The sequence below is a fragment of the Pseudomyrmex gracilis genome, unplaced genomic scaffold (genome assembly GCF_002006095.1).
Source record: "Pseudomyrmex gracilis isolate BER0280 unplaced genomic scaffold, ASM200609v1 scaffold_40, whole genome shotgun sequence".
NCBI classification, from domain to species: Eukaryota; Metazoa; Arthropoda; class Insecta; order Hymenoptera; family Formicidae; genus Pseudomyrmex; species Pseudomyrmex gracilis.
In genome coordinates, this window is record NW_018020624.1 from 781,315 (window position 1) to 796,901 (window position 15,587).

Below are 15,587 nucleotides of genomic sequence, written 5' to 3' on the forward strand. Positions count from 1 at the left end.
TATCATTTAAATATGGCTGTGCGAACTGTATAAATGAGCTTATGTCAACAGCAACTTTTGATGTAATATCTATTTAACTTGAACTCATATCAATTGCTGTTCTAACCATAGATAATGTGATTCTAGCAACCATAACAGTTTTCTCCGTGTAAATATATATTTTAAGTAAAAGTTAATGTAAGATAAAAGAGAACCTTGTTAATTAATTAATTTACAGCAAATCAGTATCATTTGATAACTTGCGATATAAATTTAAAAAGAGCGCGCAGACACAATTTAGACTTTGCATAGGAGCGCCAAACAATCGCCACTAATGGTGGGACCAAATTATGCTTATTATACAATGCTAACAGCAATTATTATTATATTACATTTAACATATATTTTAACAGACTCGATTATGTATTTTGTTAGAGCAAATACGAACGAACAATTACATTTTTCAATTAATTTTTTGTTTTTTTCGCAATATTTCAAAAGTTAATTACATTTTTGTTTTGTTTTGTTTTTTTTTTTTTTTTTTATGTCTGATTGCAGAGTATCGCGAACGTGATGAAAGATGCCTCGTATATTACGCTATGGGGACTCAATGTATTAATCCGCCAAACGGACACTCATCCTCTGGTTCAAATGACTGCTCACGAATTTATGTTTGGTTATCAGTCAACCCTTGTTACCCTCGGCAATCATATAATGCCTTCCTGGATCAAATTCGATAAACTAGGTTTAATTGACAGGGTAAGAGATCTCAAATCGAATTTAATAGATATGTGAGATAAATAAAAACGACACATTTTTAATATAATGTATGTTGAAGTTATAATAGATGTGACGGTTTTAAATTCATATTGATATACACATCACGAGAGTATTGAAAATGTATAATGCACGTTCATTTCCACAGATGTACGATTTTGAAGGGGACTTTGAAACCGTTTTCACGGGAGAAACCGATGTTCGAAAGACGGGCTTAATCGATAAGTACAATGGAGACGTGAATTTACCACAATGGACTGGTAAATGCGCAAACGTGCACGGTGCAAGTGACGCCGTTAAGTTTCCAAGCTACATCCAGCCGAATGATACTCTTCTCTTTTATCGCAAGAGTCTTTGCCGAAGCGAACGAATGGTAATTTTCGATTATTGTAGTTATAATGACCATAGAAAACAATTTTCCGAGTTATGCGTTCTATGCGCAAAACATTTTGTTATTAATTTTTATCGTTACTCAAATAAAATTGATCACTTCTTAAGCTTACAACGTTAAACAAATTCTTCACCATTTAATTTAAATCAATCTTTAAGCGAAATTTTCGCAAAACGGTGCAAATTGGCACGCGCTTCATCTTAAAAATTATTTACATTTTTTTAATTTTAATGAGTACAAAAAATTGAAATACCAAACCAAGCTCATTATATACATATAGAATATTTATAATTCTTCCAAAAGTTTTGTATCCTGCGTGTACACGAAATATTGTTAATAATATAATAAATGATTATTTAAAGAAATAATTTTTATAATTTTTACTTTGAAGAGTTTAGAAGTGCAAAAATTCTCTAGCGCATTATTTTTACTAATAAATATCTCTTTTTAAAGAAACGAGTCGGAGAGAAAACTATAAAGGGTATTTATGCGTACGAGTACACGTTTTTGGATAATGAGTTGGATAACGGAGCAGTAAATCCAGAAAATAAATGTTTTTGTCGTAAAGGATTCTGTTTGAAGCCTGGCTTGATCGACGTGACTGATTGTTACTACGGTAAGACAGATGAAAATAGTCTTATTGAAACATTAAGATATTGAAACATTAAGATATTACACAAAAATTAAAATTTAAAAGCAAGACTTATTAGCGATTAAACTAGTACATTTATGAAAAACAACTGATAAGTATCCAAAACGACCCACAGATAGCGATGATACAGTATCACGTTGCTGTTTGTCATTGACAAGTTTAATCCTTTAAAAAGACAAATGCTGACTCATTATTGCATGTGTGACAGTTAGCCAAAATATAATCATTTATGGTATCGATGATTTCATTGTCGCTCAAAAATTTATTTCCATCAAACTTTTGACATTTGTTTTTCTGAAAAATAAAGTCTTGTCAATAACAATGCGATGCTACTGTCGCGTCGTTTCGAATATACTTATCATTTTCTTCATGTAACTATATACTGACACTTTCATATATACAATTTTCTTTCTAGATCAAATTATTAATATTACTCTCGCGCGCGCGATATATATACTTACATAACTTACAAAGTTTATAGTCACTTTGTTTTATCCATATCGACGACACGTATATCAACACTTGTAGAAAAAAAACTTATCTTTCGATCTGCATCACAAAGTCGACTATTTTATATGTTATACACTCGTTGCGATCAATTTAATATTTTTATATCTATAAAGTTGCAAGATATCGACTGCTTCATTCATATTGCAAGAAAAATCATTAGTTTCGATTCAAGATGTGTAAGAACCGAGAAAAAATTGCATTTGTGTGCCAAAATGTTAACAAAAAAAAAAGCAAATTAATTAACAAATGATTTATCTAGTTGGCGTAATTTTCTGCGTTTAGAGTTATTTGCTCTCACAAAGTGAATCTGGAATGTTTGACTTGTGGCGTTGTTGAGATTAATGCAATACGGCACAAATGACGATGATTTTCCATTTTATTACGTTGATTAAACACCTGCGTTAATAAACTTGCGACGAATAGCAACGTACAAGTATAATGTTGACGATAATGTTACATTTATGTCATATGTACCGATATTACATCACATTTACATCATAACAACCAAGAAGCAATTATTTTTTGCTGAATAATGAGCAACACGAGTTGCAGTTTCGCAAGAATCGTAATGTTGTCAATGTCTTATATATCACAGCGCAATCTAACAACTTTACTGTCGTGAATTTTTTCTCCGTGTTGTTGGTATCAAGTTCATCGTCGATTGACTAGAAACAAAAAATTCATAAAAAATTAAAATTTTTATTGAATCTATTTTAAAATGTGTTGTATATTTATTGATATAAAATAACAATTAAGTATTTTGTGACATTTGTTAAAACCTTTTCAATTTTAAAGTCTCACAAGTGAATAAATTTTCTCTGATTTTTTCGTAGGATTTCCAATTGCTCTGTCGTATCCTCACTTCTATCAAACCGATCCGTCGATATTGGAAGCTGTCGAAGGACTTAATCCTAAAAAGGAATTACATGAATCTTATTTCTTCATTAATCCAAAATCTGGACTGCCTGTGGATCTAGCATTCCGCTTTCAGATCAACATGGCTCTACAAAATATCGGTCATGTGACTAGAGTGGAGAAGTTCGCAGATTTCACGCTCCCATTGCTGTGGTTCGAAATCGTAAGTATTGAAGTACTAAAAGAAATAGTAATGTACTTTCATCTACCTAAATAGTGTTTGAAAACAAAAGAACAACACAGTCAAGTATTAAGTTTTTAAGATGTTTCTATTATTTTGTTCGGATTTGTTGATCACCGGATGAACTGAAGATGCAGTTTGCTCTTGTTTAAACGCGAATAATTAATCAACACTATAATAATCAAACACCATCTTTCTCTTTAGGGAATGTACGAACTACCGGCCTCAATGAATCTCCGTTTCTGGTTTTACTTGAATTTCTTGCCGATCGCAGAGGAAGTGTCGACGTACCTGTTGTTCCTGTCTGGCGTGATATTGCTCGTATGGAGTGTCGTGAAATTACTATCCTCTCATGTTAAGGGATCGCAGATGGAATGGAAAGAAACAGAAATGAAAAGGAAACAACAACGAGCGCAGCAGGACAAATCAGCCGACAGAAAAGCAAAAGAAGCGGATGCGTACAGTTCGCTTCTGGTTTTCGGCAATGTGTCGTCAAGAACGATGTAAATAAAAATCATCGTTCGAGGTTTAAGCTTTAAAAAATACATATTAAAACATTGCTTCTTTCTTCATTGGTCTTTTATATTTCTGTGTAATCTGCTAAAGCACGAACGCTGAAGATTGTCCAAGTGCTAAGTAATTTCTTGTGATCAAGGACCGATTGTTCCATCTTCAGATAAAGTATCGGGGTAATCTATCCAATGGTTAAAACTCTGATTTGCGTTGTTCCACGTGTAAAATTTATATATCTGGTAAATGACCAAAAATCAAAAGATAAATTACACGGCATTCTCGGTACCGTGTAAATCGTATCTAACAGATACGATTTAGATAAATTGTAAAAATAAAAAACAGTGAAAAAAATGCGCTAGTTAGGTTTCTATAGATAATAACCTATCAAATAAGCTGAGATTTAATTCAGGAAAGTAGAACAACCGGCTCTAAGACACGTAAAATAAAATCATATTATCTCTTTTCTTTGAAAAGAACAGTAGATTTTGTATTAAAGACAGCGAAATGAAATATATGAGATTCTAAGAACACAATGTTGCTCTATAAGAAACTACATCTATTTTTCCGAAACTTTTTCTTATTTTCAACTATAATTTATTATTTTGCATTTCATTAGTAGTAACAAGTTGTACAGCACAAATATGAAGAGAAAATGTGTGATGTGTGTGTGTGTGTGTGTGTGTATTACTACATGTATTGCTATATTTAATGAAGCATATATTTACTGCTAGATGTGCTGCAACAGATAGAAGTATTCAAATACGTAATCACACACAAATATCAGGGTACTGAAAGTTTAAGAAACTGACTAATCTTGATTAAATTAATGCCTTTTTTTTATTTTTATAAAGTTTTTGTATATATGTATATTTCACACATTTTGTGAATAATTATTAAACAGTATATCAGCAAAAATGATTTTATTAATGAATTTTATTAATTTTATTAATAAATTAAATAAATTTAATTATCTCGGCTATTTTCTAACACTCATAGACGTTAGTAAATTATAAATATAGTAACTGTATTCTCTCTTTTTTTTAGAAGTTTTCATTTAAAACTTATTAATATAAATATATAGTTATAAGTTTATGAAAACAAGTTTTTCTTATCTGTCTTATAATAAAATTCTAGCAACATGTTTGTGTATGTGTGTGTGCGTGTTTATAGTAACATTGCCTGCGCATTTCATTTTAGTAAATGCTATCTTCTTGCTATTTTCTTCCTACTGACATTTGCTCATTGTAATGAGATATCTCGTACGCTACATATTTTATGTAAATATATAAATAATGTTTTTTAGATATTGTAGTTAAAATAATAATACATAATGTGAGTGATAAACAATTTATCAAAAATAAATTGTATAGAATTATGCACACAAATAAGGATATTTATCGTTCATCAAAAGGGATTTCAGATTCTTTTATATCATGTCATAATTTTTCCATGACTCAAAATAACTTCACGTATTATTTTAGAATAAAAAGTGAAAAATTAAAAATTTTTAAGTAGGCCATACACACATATGTATAAAAAACTAAAAATATAAATTATATCTACGGCAAATATATCAAAATTTGTGATAAAAATTATTGATAATAAACTACTTATTTTTATGATAGTTATTTCGTTACTTATAAACTTATCTCTCTAGACAAATTGTAATATGTGAGAAATGTGTTTTTCACTAGAATATCTTGCCTTTTATTTATACAAATATTTAAAATACAAATGTGTAATATTGGTTGTGATTAATAACATATATTCACAGTTATAACATATAATTAATGTTTACAACATATTACTTAGAAATAACAGTAGCTTTTTCCGGTGAAAAACAATTTACGATATGGAAAAAATAAATATTCACATCTTTGTAAGAAATACTGCAGTTGTCTACAAATGTTTGAATGTTGTAAATAGTAATAAATTTATAAATTATATTTACAGCTTATTGCAATTTTATGTAACTTCGTATTCAAAAAACATAATAAGTTGGATTTTTACACAAAAGTTGTGTTCGAATGTTGTAGGTAGATAACGTAAATACTCGTATATAAAAAACTACAACTATCTGAACTTTTTTAGTCTACACGCGTAAAAAGTTGTATTTTTACGTAAAAGTTATTGTAAATGAATAAAAGTAAAACAATAAACTACAAAATTTTACTACTTACTTTTACTTTTGTTTATTACACTAAACAAAACTTAAATACATAGGAATATGAATGTGTCGAATATTATTCAATAAACTATAATGAAATAAAAATATGATATTTTTCTTTGAAACTAAAAAATATGTATTAAATTATATAAATTCACATCTCTCTTTCTCTCTCTTTCTTTCCCTCGAAATGCATGTTTATCATGCCCGGTAAATATTGTTTAATAGAAAAGAACTTAAAATAAAAAATAAGCATATAAGCAGTACGTCAAAACACATTAAGTCAAATTATATTTTTAATAAAAAAAGTTATTAACAAGTTATTTTATAAAAAACAGTTTTTAATAAATAAATTTTTCAAAAAAAAAAAATATTAATAAAAAACATATTTGATTGTTCCTGTAAATATACAAATAGAATCAACTCTAATTTGATCAAATTTATCTCGATTTACTGCTTATATTGTAGAAACTTAATATGCCGTTTGAGGATTGTCTGTATTCTTTTCTGTATTTAATTATAGAAAAAAATCATTTTTCAACATAGTGTTACGTAAATGTACGTATTCTTTTGTATAATCCGTAATATACAACTTTTTATATTGTTATAGGAAAATACGATCTTATATATTGTTATATAATACGATCTTTTTATATTGTTATAGGAAAATATGTTTTAAATTAAAACCAAAATCTGTAGAAAGATGTTAAATAGTTGCAGAAAACGCATAGATTGCTAAGTGATATTTATACTTTTCTAATAGTTGTAGGTATATTTTTATCAGAGTTTGCAACACACATGAATTTTTCAAAGAACGGTCTTTTTATATTTGTAAAATAACCTACTATTTTATATATATACAGGGTGTCCGACAACTAGTGTAAAATCTCTCGTAGGTGGGTAGATGGAGTAAATCTGAGTCGAAAAGTCCTGAACCATTTTTTTCTATTACATATAATAAAGGAGTAATTATTGAATAAATCAAGCCAATCAGCGCCGACCTATAGCCGAACGCACGTCAGTGAACCACGCGCCTGATATATGTGAGCGTTCCGCGCGACTCACTAACGTTCGCCCGGCTAAAGGTCGGCGCTGATTGGCTTGATTTATTCAATAATTACTTCTTTATTATATACATATATATACTAGAAAAAAATGGTTCAGGATTTTCCGATTCAGTTTTACTTCTGTTACCTGCCTACGAAAGATTTTACACTAATTGTCAGACACCCTATTTATATATATACACCAGTCGTTTGAATGCGATAAAAATCAAAATAATAAAACTAGTTTGTAATTCATTGAAATTGTTGTAACAAAATTTTCATACTTTCTCACCTTCTTTTCCATTTCTCTTCAATACTATATCTTTTATTTAACTAAATTTAAAAAATAAGCATGAAATTCTATAAGTATTTTAACAAATAAAGCTTATTGAAGCTCGATAAGTTACTAAACTAAGAAATATAATTACGGTCATCCGAGCCAATCGCAGGATGTTGTGCGGAAAACTACGTGTATATATATATATGCATACATATATTTGTTCGAGTGTAAATTTTTACACGCTTCTATAAGTATATATTACAAAACTACACATATATATATATATATATATATATATATTTAATAATTTATAGAACTTTAGATACCTTACAAGTTTATTTATACAATTACATATTCAATAATTATAAACTCGATTTTCTGCTGTCGCGCACTCAATAAAACCACAAAAAAGTATGTTGAACATAAAAAAAAACAAACTTCTTCAAGATTGATTCATATATTTTACAACAAAATCATATATTTGTTCTTTATCTGTAAAATAAAAAAATTTTCTTTATATATACTTAATTAAAATATCTGAAACACAAAAAGAGAGGAATACTGTGTTTTAAGAATATTAAAGTTGTAAATTTTTAAGATATTTGTCTTACCAAATATTTTTTTTCTTAGCATAATGTAGTGCATTTCTCTGCAAGTTTTTGAGAATGTCGCCTTGTCCGGAAGACGTTCTGACGGATAATATTTCATTAAGTATGATTTCAAAATTTCAGCTGTTTTAAACTGTGTAGCTTTATCCGCAGGTACTCGTAATTTGTTACTTTTATTTTTCTCCTGATGATTCGAGTGAGATAAATGATGAGCATTTCTTATTTCTTTTTTTGATTCTACTGAAGTTTTTATTGCATGATGCTTCCTTAGTTCGTTCTGTTTTGTTATTAATGAATGTTTATTTATATCATTTATATCATTACTATTAGTAATTTCGATTACGTTATTCCCGCTAATGCTGATGTCGCTCTTCTTATTTCTGTCGATACTTGTATCGGAAATATAATGTTCAGTTTTATTGTGCTCGCTATATATCGTTCTTTTTTTCTCAAACTGTTTTATGTCGCCTTTATCAAATTCAATAGATTCCCGATCTCTCTTATTTCTACTTTTTCTCTCGGTTTTCTTGACATCTTTAATAGAATCAAGAATGTTATTACTAGCTTTTGAATCTGTTCCTATTGAAATGTAATTGTTTTTACATTCTACAAATGTTCCAGACTTAGTTGTACTTTCGTCTTTTATTTCATCTTTATGTTTAACAAGATCAATAACATTTTCAAATTTCGAGTCTGTTTTTCGAATATATTCGAGAGACATATCTGATGTTTTATTTGTGCTTTGTTTCATCCGCGCTGATGCTATAATTTGTTCATAAACTGACTTATTTGCTTTCTTTACGCTTTTATCCGTCTTGATTCTGCGATCTTTTGACTTGGAGCTAGATTTGGATGACTGTGAACTATTTTCATGAAGTTTTTGCGCACAAACAAAGCCACTTGACACTTCTGATTGTGTTGTATCTACATTACTTTTATATATAGTTTGTTTCGTATTATTAGAATCATCAATAACAGATGTTTCATTTTGTGTTCGATCTAGTTTGCCATTTTTAATAGATACTTTGTTAAACTCAACTTTTTTATTTTTATCAGATGTAGATGTATGTACTTGTAATCTTTCTTCATTTTTAATATCTAAAGCAGATTTGAAAATGGAAGGAAAATTCATTTTATTACAATTGTTTGATTCGTTTCCGCTAAATCCTGCTGTAGCTGTATCCAGTTCTTGTTCACAATTAGATGTATCAATGGTGAAATCGTTAAGTTTTGTATTATAAGTTTCATTATAATCATGTATTGCTTCGTATATAGTAGCATTATCAGTACATTTTCGTATTGACGATATCTGTATAAGTAAAATAAATAAAACTAAAAATACTATATCTTATATTTTTCAAATAACGTGTATTTATAAATTATAAACATATTAATTTTCTAGCAGTTCTGTATATTAACAAGTTTTTCTAAAATATGTATTCACAGTCATTAAAGTTAGGTAAACTTTTTTCAGAATTATGTATAAGAATTGTATGTAAGAGAAATAATTCTATTTTCTAGTCATGTTTATAAAAATATATATGTTACTTGCCAATTTTGACATATCAAATTTGTACTTATTTGGCACTTTAGTACTGCAGAATATTTTGTATTCTAAATTATTGGCTATGTCGCACATATCCTTTTCCTGGAGCTTGTTAACTTCCGAAGATAAATATCGGAAATTTTCAGTTAACACCGTTTTTAATTCATTGTAAAAATGTTCCCGCACCTTTAAATGTTAAATAATCTTGTAATACCGAAAATATCTTGTCAGTTACACGCGTAAGAATAAATTGACTCACTTGAACAGTTAAACCTTTTATTTTCTTATCTGTGCTACTGGCTGCACGGACGTGCGCTACTTTCGCAAACTTGATATTTTGTCGCCTTATCTACAAAGAACAAATACAATGAGTAGAATTAATATTAAATGTAAACCGAAAATAAAATGAATATAGTCCGGAAATCTTTACTCGCAGCGCTTACTTACTTCATCTTCTTTAGATCCACCACGGCGAAGTGCAAATTGTTCCATAATAAGTTCTTTTCTTTCTCGTTTTTCAGCCGCAATAATTTTTTCTCTCGAATCGTCAGATCCATCATACGATTCATCATATCCATCACTGTACAGTCATAAATGAGTACCATTTATACACATATAATAGAAATATATTGATTATATATCTATATAGTAACTTATGCTATAGATAAATTAAGTACTTCTTTGAGTAAATTTCGTCAGCGTCATCGTCACAGTTTGTTCGCATCACAGTGCCCAAGTTACGTCGGGGTTTTTGAGATTTCGTCTGACATAATTCAAACTGAGTTATTCTTGACTGTACTTCTTCTTTATTTTTACAAACATCGCATTTATCTTTGCATAATGGAGGAGAATCGCCAAAGTATTTAGAAAAAACTGCGTGCCGACATCTAAGAATACACAAACCTACTATTATTGTGTACAATATATATTAAAGACATTTAATCATAACTGTTTCTCATTTATTAATTATACTTTAATGAGCGTGTATGTATAAATAAAAACGTTTACTTTGCTTCCAAACAATAGGCGACACTTTTTTCAAAATTCTGCCATTTAATTTTCACTAGCTCTGAACTCTTTTGCGTAATTTCTTCCTTGATAAGAAATGAAATTGGTCTATATTCTTCGTTGCTGAAATATACTCTACAAAATGCTGGATTGCCGTCTCTACCAGCTCTTCCTGATTCTTGATAATATGCTGCGATATTCTGAGGTACTGTCCAATGAACTACAAATCTGTACAATGTTCATACAGTAAATACAATATTGTTTTTGACTATTGCAAAGATATGTATGAGACTCTACCTGACAGATCCCTTATCAACACCCATTCCAAAACTACATGTTGCTGCAATGACAGGTACTTGACCTACTGTCCACTTATTTTGTACTTCATTGCGTTCCTGAGTCTTCAAACCTATTCGTGTGTAAAAACAATTTAACATTAAAGTTTGTCACACATTTTTATTATTATGTTATTAAAATTACACATACTTCCATGATACGCAAGTGTGGTAATACCAGCAAGAGTCAATTCATGCGCAACAATTTCAGTTGCTTCTTTTTTTCTACAATAAATGATACCACAATTTCTTTTGTGCTAAAAAATATTATTCATAAAGAAAAATATTACTCACAATGAAATATATATATATAACACATTCGTATATAAATAACATTTATATTGAAAATGTAAAATTTTAATTCACCTCTGGAATAGAATTATCCACGGGACCAAGTACATTCAAAATAAAATTTTTTAGATGTATATATGGTTTATCTAATGTTTCTAAGAACCACACGTCGTAATATAAATTGGGACGAAATACTGGTTGAGAAAATATTAAAGGATCTTTCATATGCAAATTCTGAAGAATATCATCTTTAACCTGTGATAATATAATTGTGTCAATATTATTACAAGTGTCTCTCTCAAACTGTTTGCAACATTTTTGTAACTACCTGTTTTGGAGCAGTGGCTGTTAATGCAATCACAGGTATTTTAGGGCACAATTTTTTGAATATTCCTAATTTTCTATAAGTTGGCCTAAAATCGTGACCCCATTCACTTAAACAATGAGCTTCGTCAATAACAAAGTAAGAGAGTGTCTTTTTTTTCTGCATTTGATTTATTGTGTCCTATAGATTAAAAAGTATATATTGCAATTTAAATTAATTATAATTTAAAGATGTTAAAGAAGTTTTAACATAATTTTTAAAAATATTTACTGATATGACTTAATATCTATTCTTATATAATATTCATAGGCGTCCGCAGAATTTTTTTCAGGAAGGGCAATTTTTCCATCCCATAAATTATGAATTTTACAGAAAGGTTTTACTGTACAGAGAATTTTTACAAATAGATGTACGATTTAATTTGTTAACCAGGGATTTCAAACTTGTTTCAAGATAAAAAACACAATTTGTGAAAAAACTTGCCTCTCCAGAGAGAGGAAGGCAAATGCCAAGTTTGCTCCTCCCTGTGGACGCTCATGATAGTATTCTATCTACACAATACAGTATTCTAGTACAGACTATAAGTTATATTTTTCTCAATATAAGATGAATAAAAAAGCAAAGTAGTCTATACAAATCATATACAAGCTTTACGATAAAATACCTGAAAATGCTGTTGCGCTCCCATTTCAGGAGTGACATATAACAATCTGAGTTTAGGTGAATCTGACATAAGATCTGTCATGATTACATTCCTCTCTTTGCTTGATGTAGTAGAATTCAAGGAACAAGCATTTATCTTTTTGCTGACTAAAAAATCTATCTGATTCTAAAAAGACCAAACAAAAAATAAAATTAATATACTGTGTTTTTTAGTCTTCTACTTGTGTATATGTATATATAATATTTATAATATACATAACACAACATATATATATAATATATATAACAAAAAAGATTACAATTATATGTTCAGTACTTGTTGTATGTTTAAATAAAAAGATAGAAAAAAAGATTACCTTCATTAGAGCTAAAAGCGGTGAGAAGACAATTGTAACTTTTTGCTCTTTCATTATTGCTGGTAATTGAAAACAGAGAGACTTTCCAGAACCAGTTGGCATGCACACAAACACATCTTGTTTTCCTAAAAATCACCCAAAATATTTTAAAAAATTTGATTTTTATTAAACTTTAATATTGACACACGTGTTTAACTACAGCTACATATACGTATGCTCTGAAAATATACGATGCAGATACACGTACACAAAAGAATTAACTAACACACGTAATTTGAAAGATTATGTTTTGCAAAAAAAACCTTTATAAATAGCTGTTGTGGCTTCCCTCTGAATGTTATTTTTAAAGTCGTCATAGCCGAACTTTGACTTCAGAACGCTTTGTAACATTTTTATTTATCGTTGTGACAATTGATAACGTGTTCTTTAAAACAAAAAGTAACAAAAGAAAGTAACAATATATATCATAAACTTGCAATTTATCACTAGTTTACTATTTGTTCTGTTTTTGATCTGTTAGGGATCTTTGGTCTAACAGATAACCGTAAGTATTGTTCTCCGAAAACACGCGCCGCATTTACGCTACTCGGACTACTCGAAGTCAGATAAGGTTAGGATTAAATCAACTGCCAGTGCTGCCGTGATCGGCTACCTGCAGCAGTCATGATGGACGAAGAAAACGATGAAGATAACAGAGAATTTCCGGAAAAAATGGCGGCGTTCACGAAAGTCGTGCAGATTTCACGAAATGTGAACAGTATAACGAAGCTGTTCACAAATTTGTCATTAACCTCGAATGTCATCACTTCTCCAAAATGTTTATTTTTTCGCAGGTATACACGTAATTTCGCGTTATATCACTGTATTTTGTTATTTTCTTTAAACTAATAATACTGTTTGTGTGTTCTACAATGTAAAATTGTTTATTCCTTTACCTAAACAAAGATGCACAAATATTTACCATGTATAATATAAAGTGTTTAATTTATTATCTTGGCCTATGGGCAAATTTTTGAAGCCTTTGAGCCATCAAGGAGTCAAGTCATATTTTATCTTGTCTGCTGTCAATTAATAGAATTTTAATGTGCAATTGTAATTAATGTAACTTTTTTGTAAATATAGCATACCAGCTTTGCACTCTGCATTTATACACATCACATCAGAACGTCGTGACTTAATGGAATTCTTTGACGATCCAAAAAATTGGGGACAGAATGAAGTAAAAGTTGGCCGGTCTTGGAGAAAAGATGAATTAAGACTCAAAAGTAATTCTGATCTTCACAAGTTGTGGTAAGATTTATCTTTTTAACTTTTTATATGTTATACATTTTGTTTTATATTCTATCACATGCGCACACACCAGATTAATAAATTTAAACAACTGTAGGTTTGTTCTATTGAAAGAACGTAACATGCTTTTGACTATGGAGGAGGCATGTAGTAAAGCTATTGAAATTTTTCCAAGTCCAGAACGTTTAGACAAAGTTCAAGACAGCATGGATAACTTAGAAGCAGTCGTTCGTGAGAGAAACAGAGCATACCATTTGCTTGAAACAGGTGAAACAGGAGAGCGTCCTGGAAAAATGGTTGCTAATATCCTAGGTAAGATCTTTCAAATTTATATAAATACTAAATATTTTAACATTTCATATTTTATATTTCTAAAAATAAAAAAATGTATAAATAAAAATAGGTATGAATATATCAATTAATTTTTAATATTTCTAGGTCTAAGATTTTTTTATCGAATGCGTCAGTATACTGTTCCAAAATTTATGAATCGTTTGTGGCATAAAAAGCATTTATTTGGTTATGGTGGATATGCAACTCAAAAATTCTTACGTCTATATAGAGAAAAGCTTTGGAATGAAAAACGCAAAGCAAGAAAGTTAGTTATTTTACTTATTTTATCACTTATGTTAGTTTTTATTTAGTTTTTATATAGTTATTTATTATAGATAACAATGAACTTTTTTTGGCTTGTTATTAAAAAATTGAAATTATTTTTGTTTGTTCTAGTCGTGACAGAAATCGTGTTGCTGTATTACTAAGAAAATTTCCGAATCTCGATATTGAAGCTTTGAAAGACAAATATCCAGATGTGGACATAGAGAAAATAAAACACTTAAAAACAGCAAGAGGTCACTGCGCACCTAAGTAGATTTGATGTTGATAGAATAGTAAAGTATCTAATTTTTCAATAATACAGATTATTAGATGATTTTATCTATTTACTGTTTTTAAAATTTATATTTACAAAATTACAAGTTCTGTAATTTTCGAAATGGACATATATTGCTTAATTAATAGTGCTTCATGACGTATATGCTAAATATACTACAATTGTATAGATAATCTGTTACAATATATATTTCTTCTTTTATTTGATCATTAATTATTTGATGTAACTAATAAAAAATAATATGAAATATTCCAGGAAACATTTATTGATAAGATACACAATTTAAACTTGTGCATACAAATATATAGAATTGTATATATATAGAAGTACAATAAAACTAAAAAAATTTAATGTTATTTCTATTTTTTTCTTTATTGAAAACTACAGTACCCAAAGTAAATGCGCGAAAAAGCGAGAACTAAAGATACATATTTCACTATATTCTTTTTGTATGTTTTACTTACTATTTTATTTATTATACTTTGCGGATTGTGTTGTTTGGTGATACAGAATATTTTTGTGTGAAAAGTACACAGATAAAACATTTTAGAACATGCTGACTGCAACTTGTAGAAAATTTAATTCGCGTACTTCTCACACAATAAGAATTAACATACAAAATTTATTTTATTCCTGCGCACGATATTTGTTCATTTAATTTACATAAATTTTGCATACATAAGAATCCTACGGAACATAACACAGCAACTGACGTTTATTTTACTTAACAGCTTATCACAATCACTTGTAGCTACATGAAATAATGCACATATTAAATATTTTACAAGAATATATGCGACAATTGCATCTGTCATGTAGCTTTGGTAACAAAAAAGATTATAACTTAAACAAATATTTTATT

At 29.0% G+C, this 15,587-nt stretch overlaps 3 protein-coding genes across 4 annotated transcripts in view; 2 read left to right on the top strand and 1 right to left on the bottom strand.

Annotated features, from left to right (window-relative positions):
• LOC109852948 (scavenger receptor class B member 1-like) overlaps positions 1–3,977 on the top strand; it is a 40,990-nt gene extending 37,013 nt beyond the window's left edge. For both annotated transcript variants that reach the window (XM_020424591.1, XM_020424590.1), the window contains 5 exons: positions 538–738; positions 905–1,129; positions 1,601–1,763; positions 3,143–3,387; positions 3,610–3,977. In XM_020424591.1, coding sequence (XP_020280180.1) covers positions 538–738; positions 905–1,129; positions 1,601–1,763; positions 3,143–3,387; positions 3,610–3,912 — 1,137 coding nt within the window. In that variant the 3' untranslated portion in view covers positions 3,913–3,977. The remainder of the gene's footprint in view (positions 1–537; positions 739–904; positions 1,130–1,600; positions 1,764–3,142; positions 3,388–3,609) is intronic.
• A 3,742-nt stretch (positions 3,978–7,719) lies between these two features.
• Positions 7,720–13,129, bottom strand: LOC109852925 (ATP-dependent DNA helicase Q5-like). The gene is made up of 14 exons (XM_020424545.1): positions 12,846–13,129; positions 12,544–12,668; positions 12,189–12,353; positions 11,528–11,704; positions 11,275–11,454; positions 11,060–11,165; positions 10,871–10,982; positions 10,574–10,801; positions 10,243–10,452; positions 10,013–10,145; positions 9,825–9,914; positions 9,572–9,751; positions 8,023–9,328; positions 7,720–7,903 (listed from the first exon to the last, which is right to left on the bottom strand). The coding sequence occupies exons 1-14, from the start codon at positions 12,931–12,933 to the stop codon at positions 7,854–7,856; spliced, it is 3,150 nt and encodes a 1,049-aa protein (XP_020280134.1). The 5' UTR covers positions 12,934–13,129; the 3' UTR covers positions 7,720–7,853.
• Positions 13,130–13,165: 36 nt separating this feature from the next.
• On the top strand, positions 13,166–14,926 carry LOC109852926 (39S ribosomal protein L47, mitochondrial). Its single transcript, XM_020424546.1, has 5 exons — positions 13,166–13,376; positions 13,666–13,833; positions 13,931–14,145; positions 14,272–14,431; positions 14,563–14,926. The coding sequence occupies exons 1-5, from the start codon at positions 13,207–13,209 to the stop codon at positions 14,702–14,704; spliced, it is 855 nt and encodes a 284-aa protein (XP_020280135.1). The 5' UTR covers positions 13,166–13,206; the 3' UTR covers positions 14,705–14,926.
• The last annotated feature ends 661 nt before the right edge of the window (positions 14,927–15,587 follow it).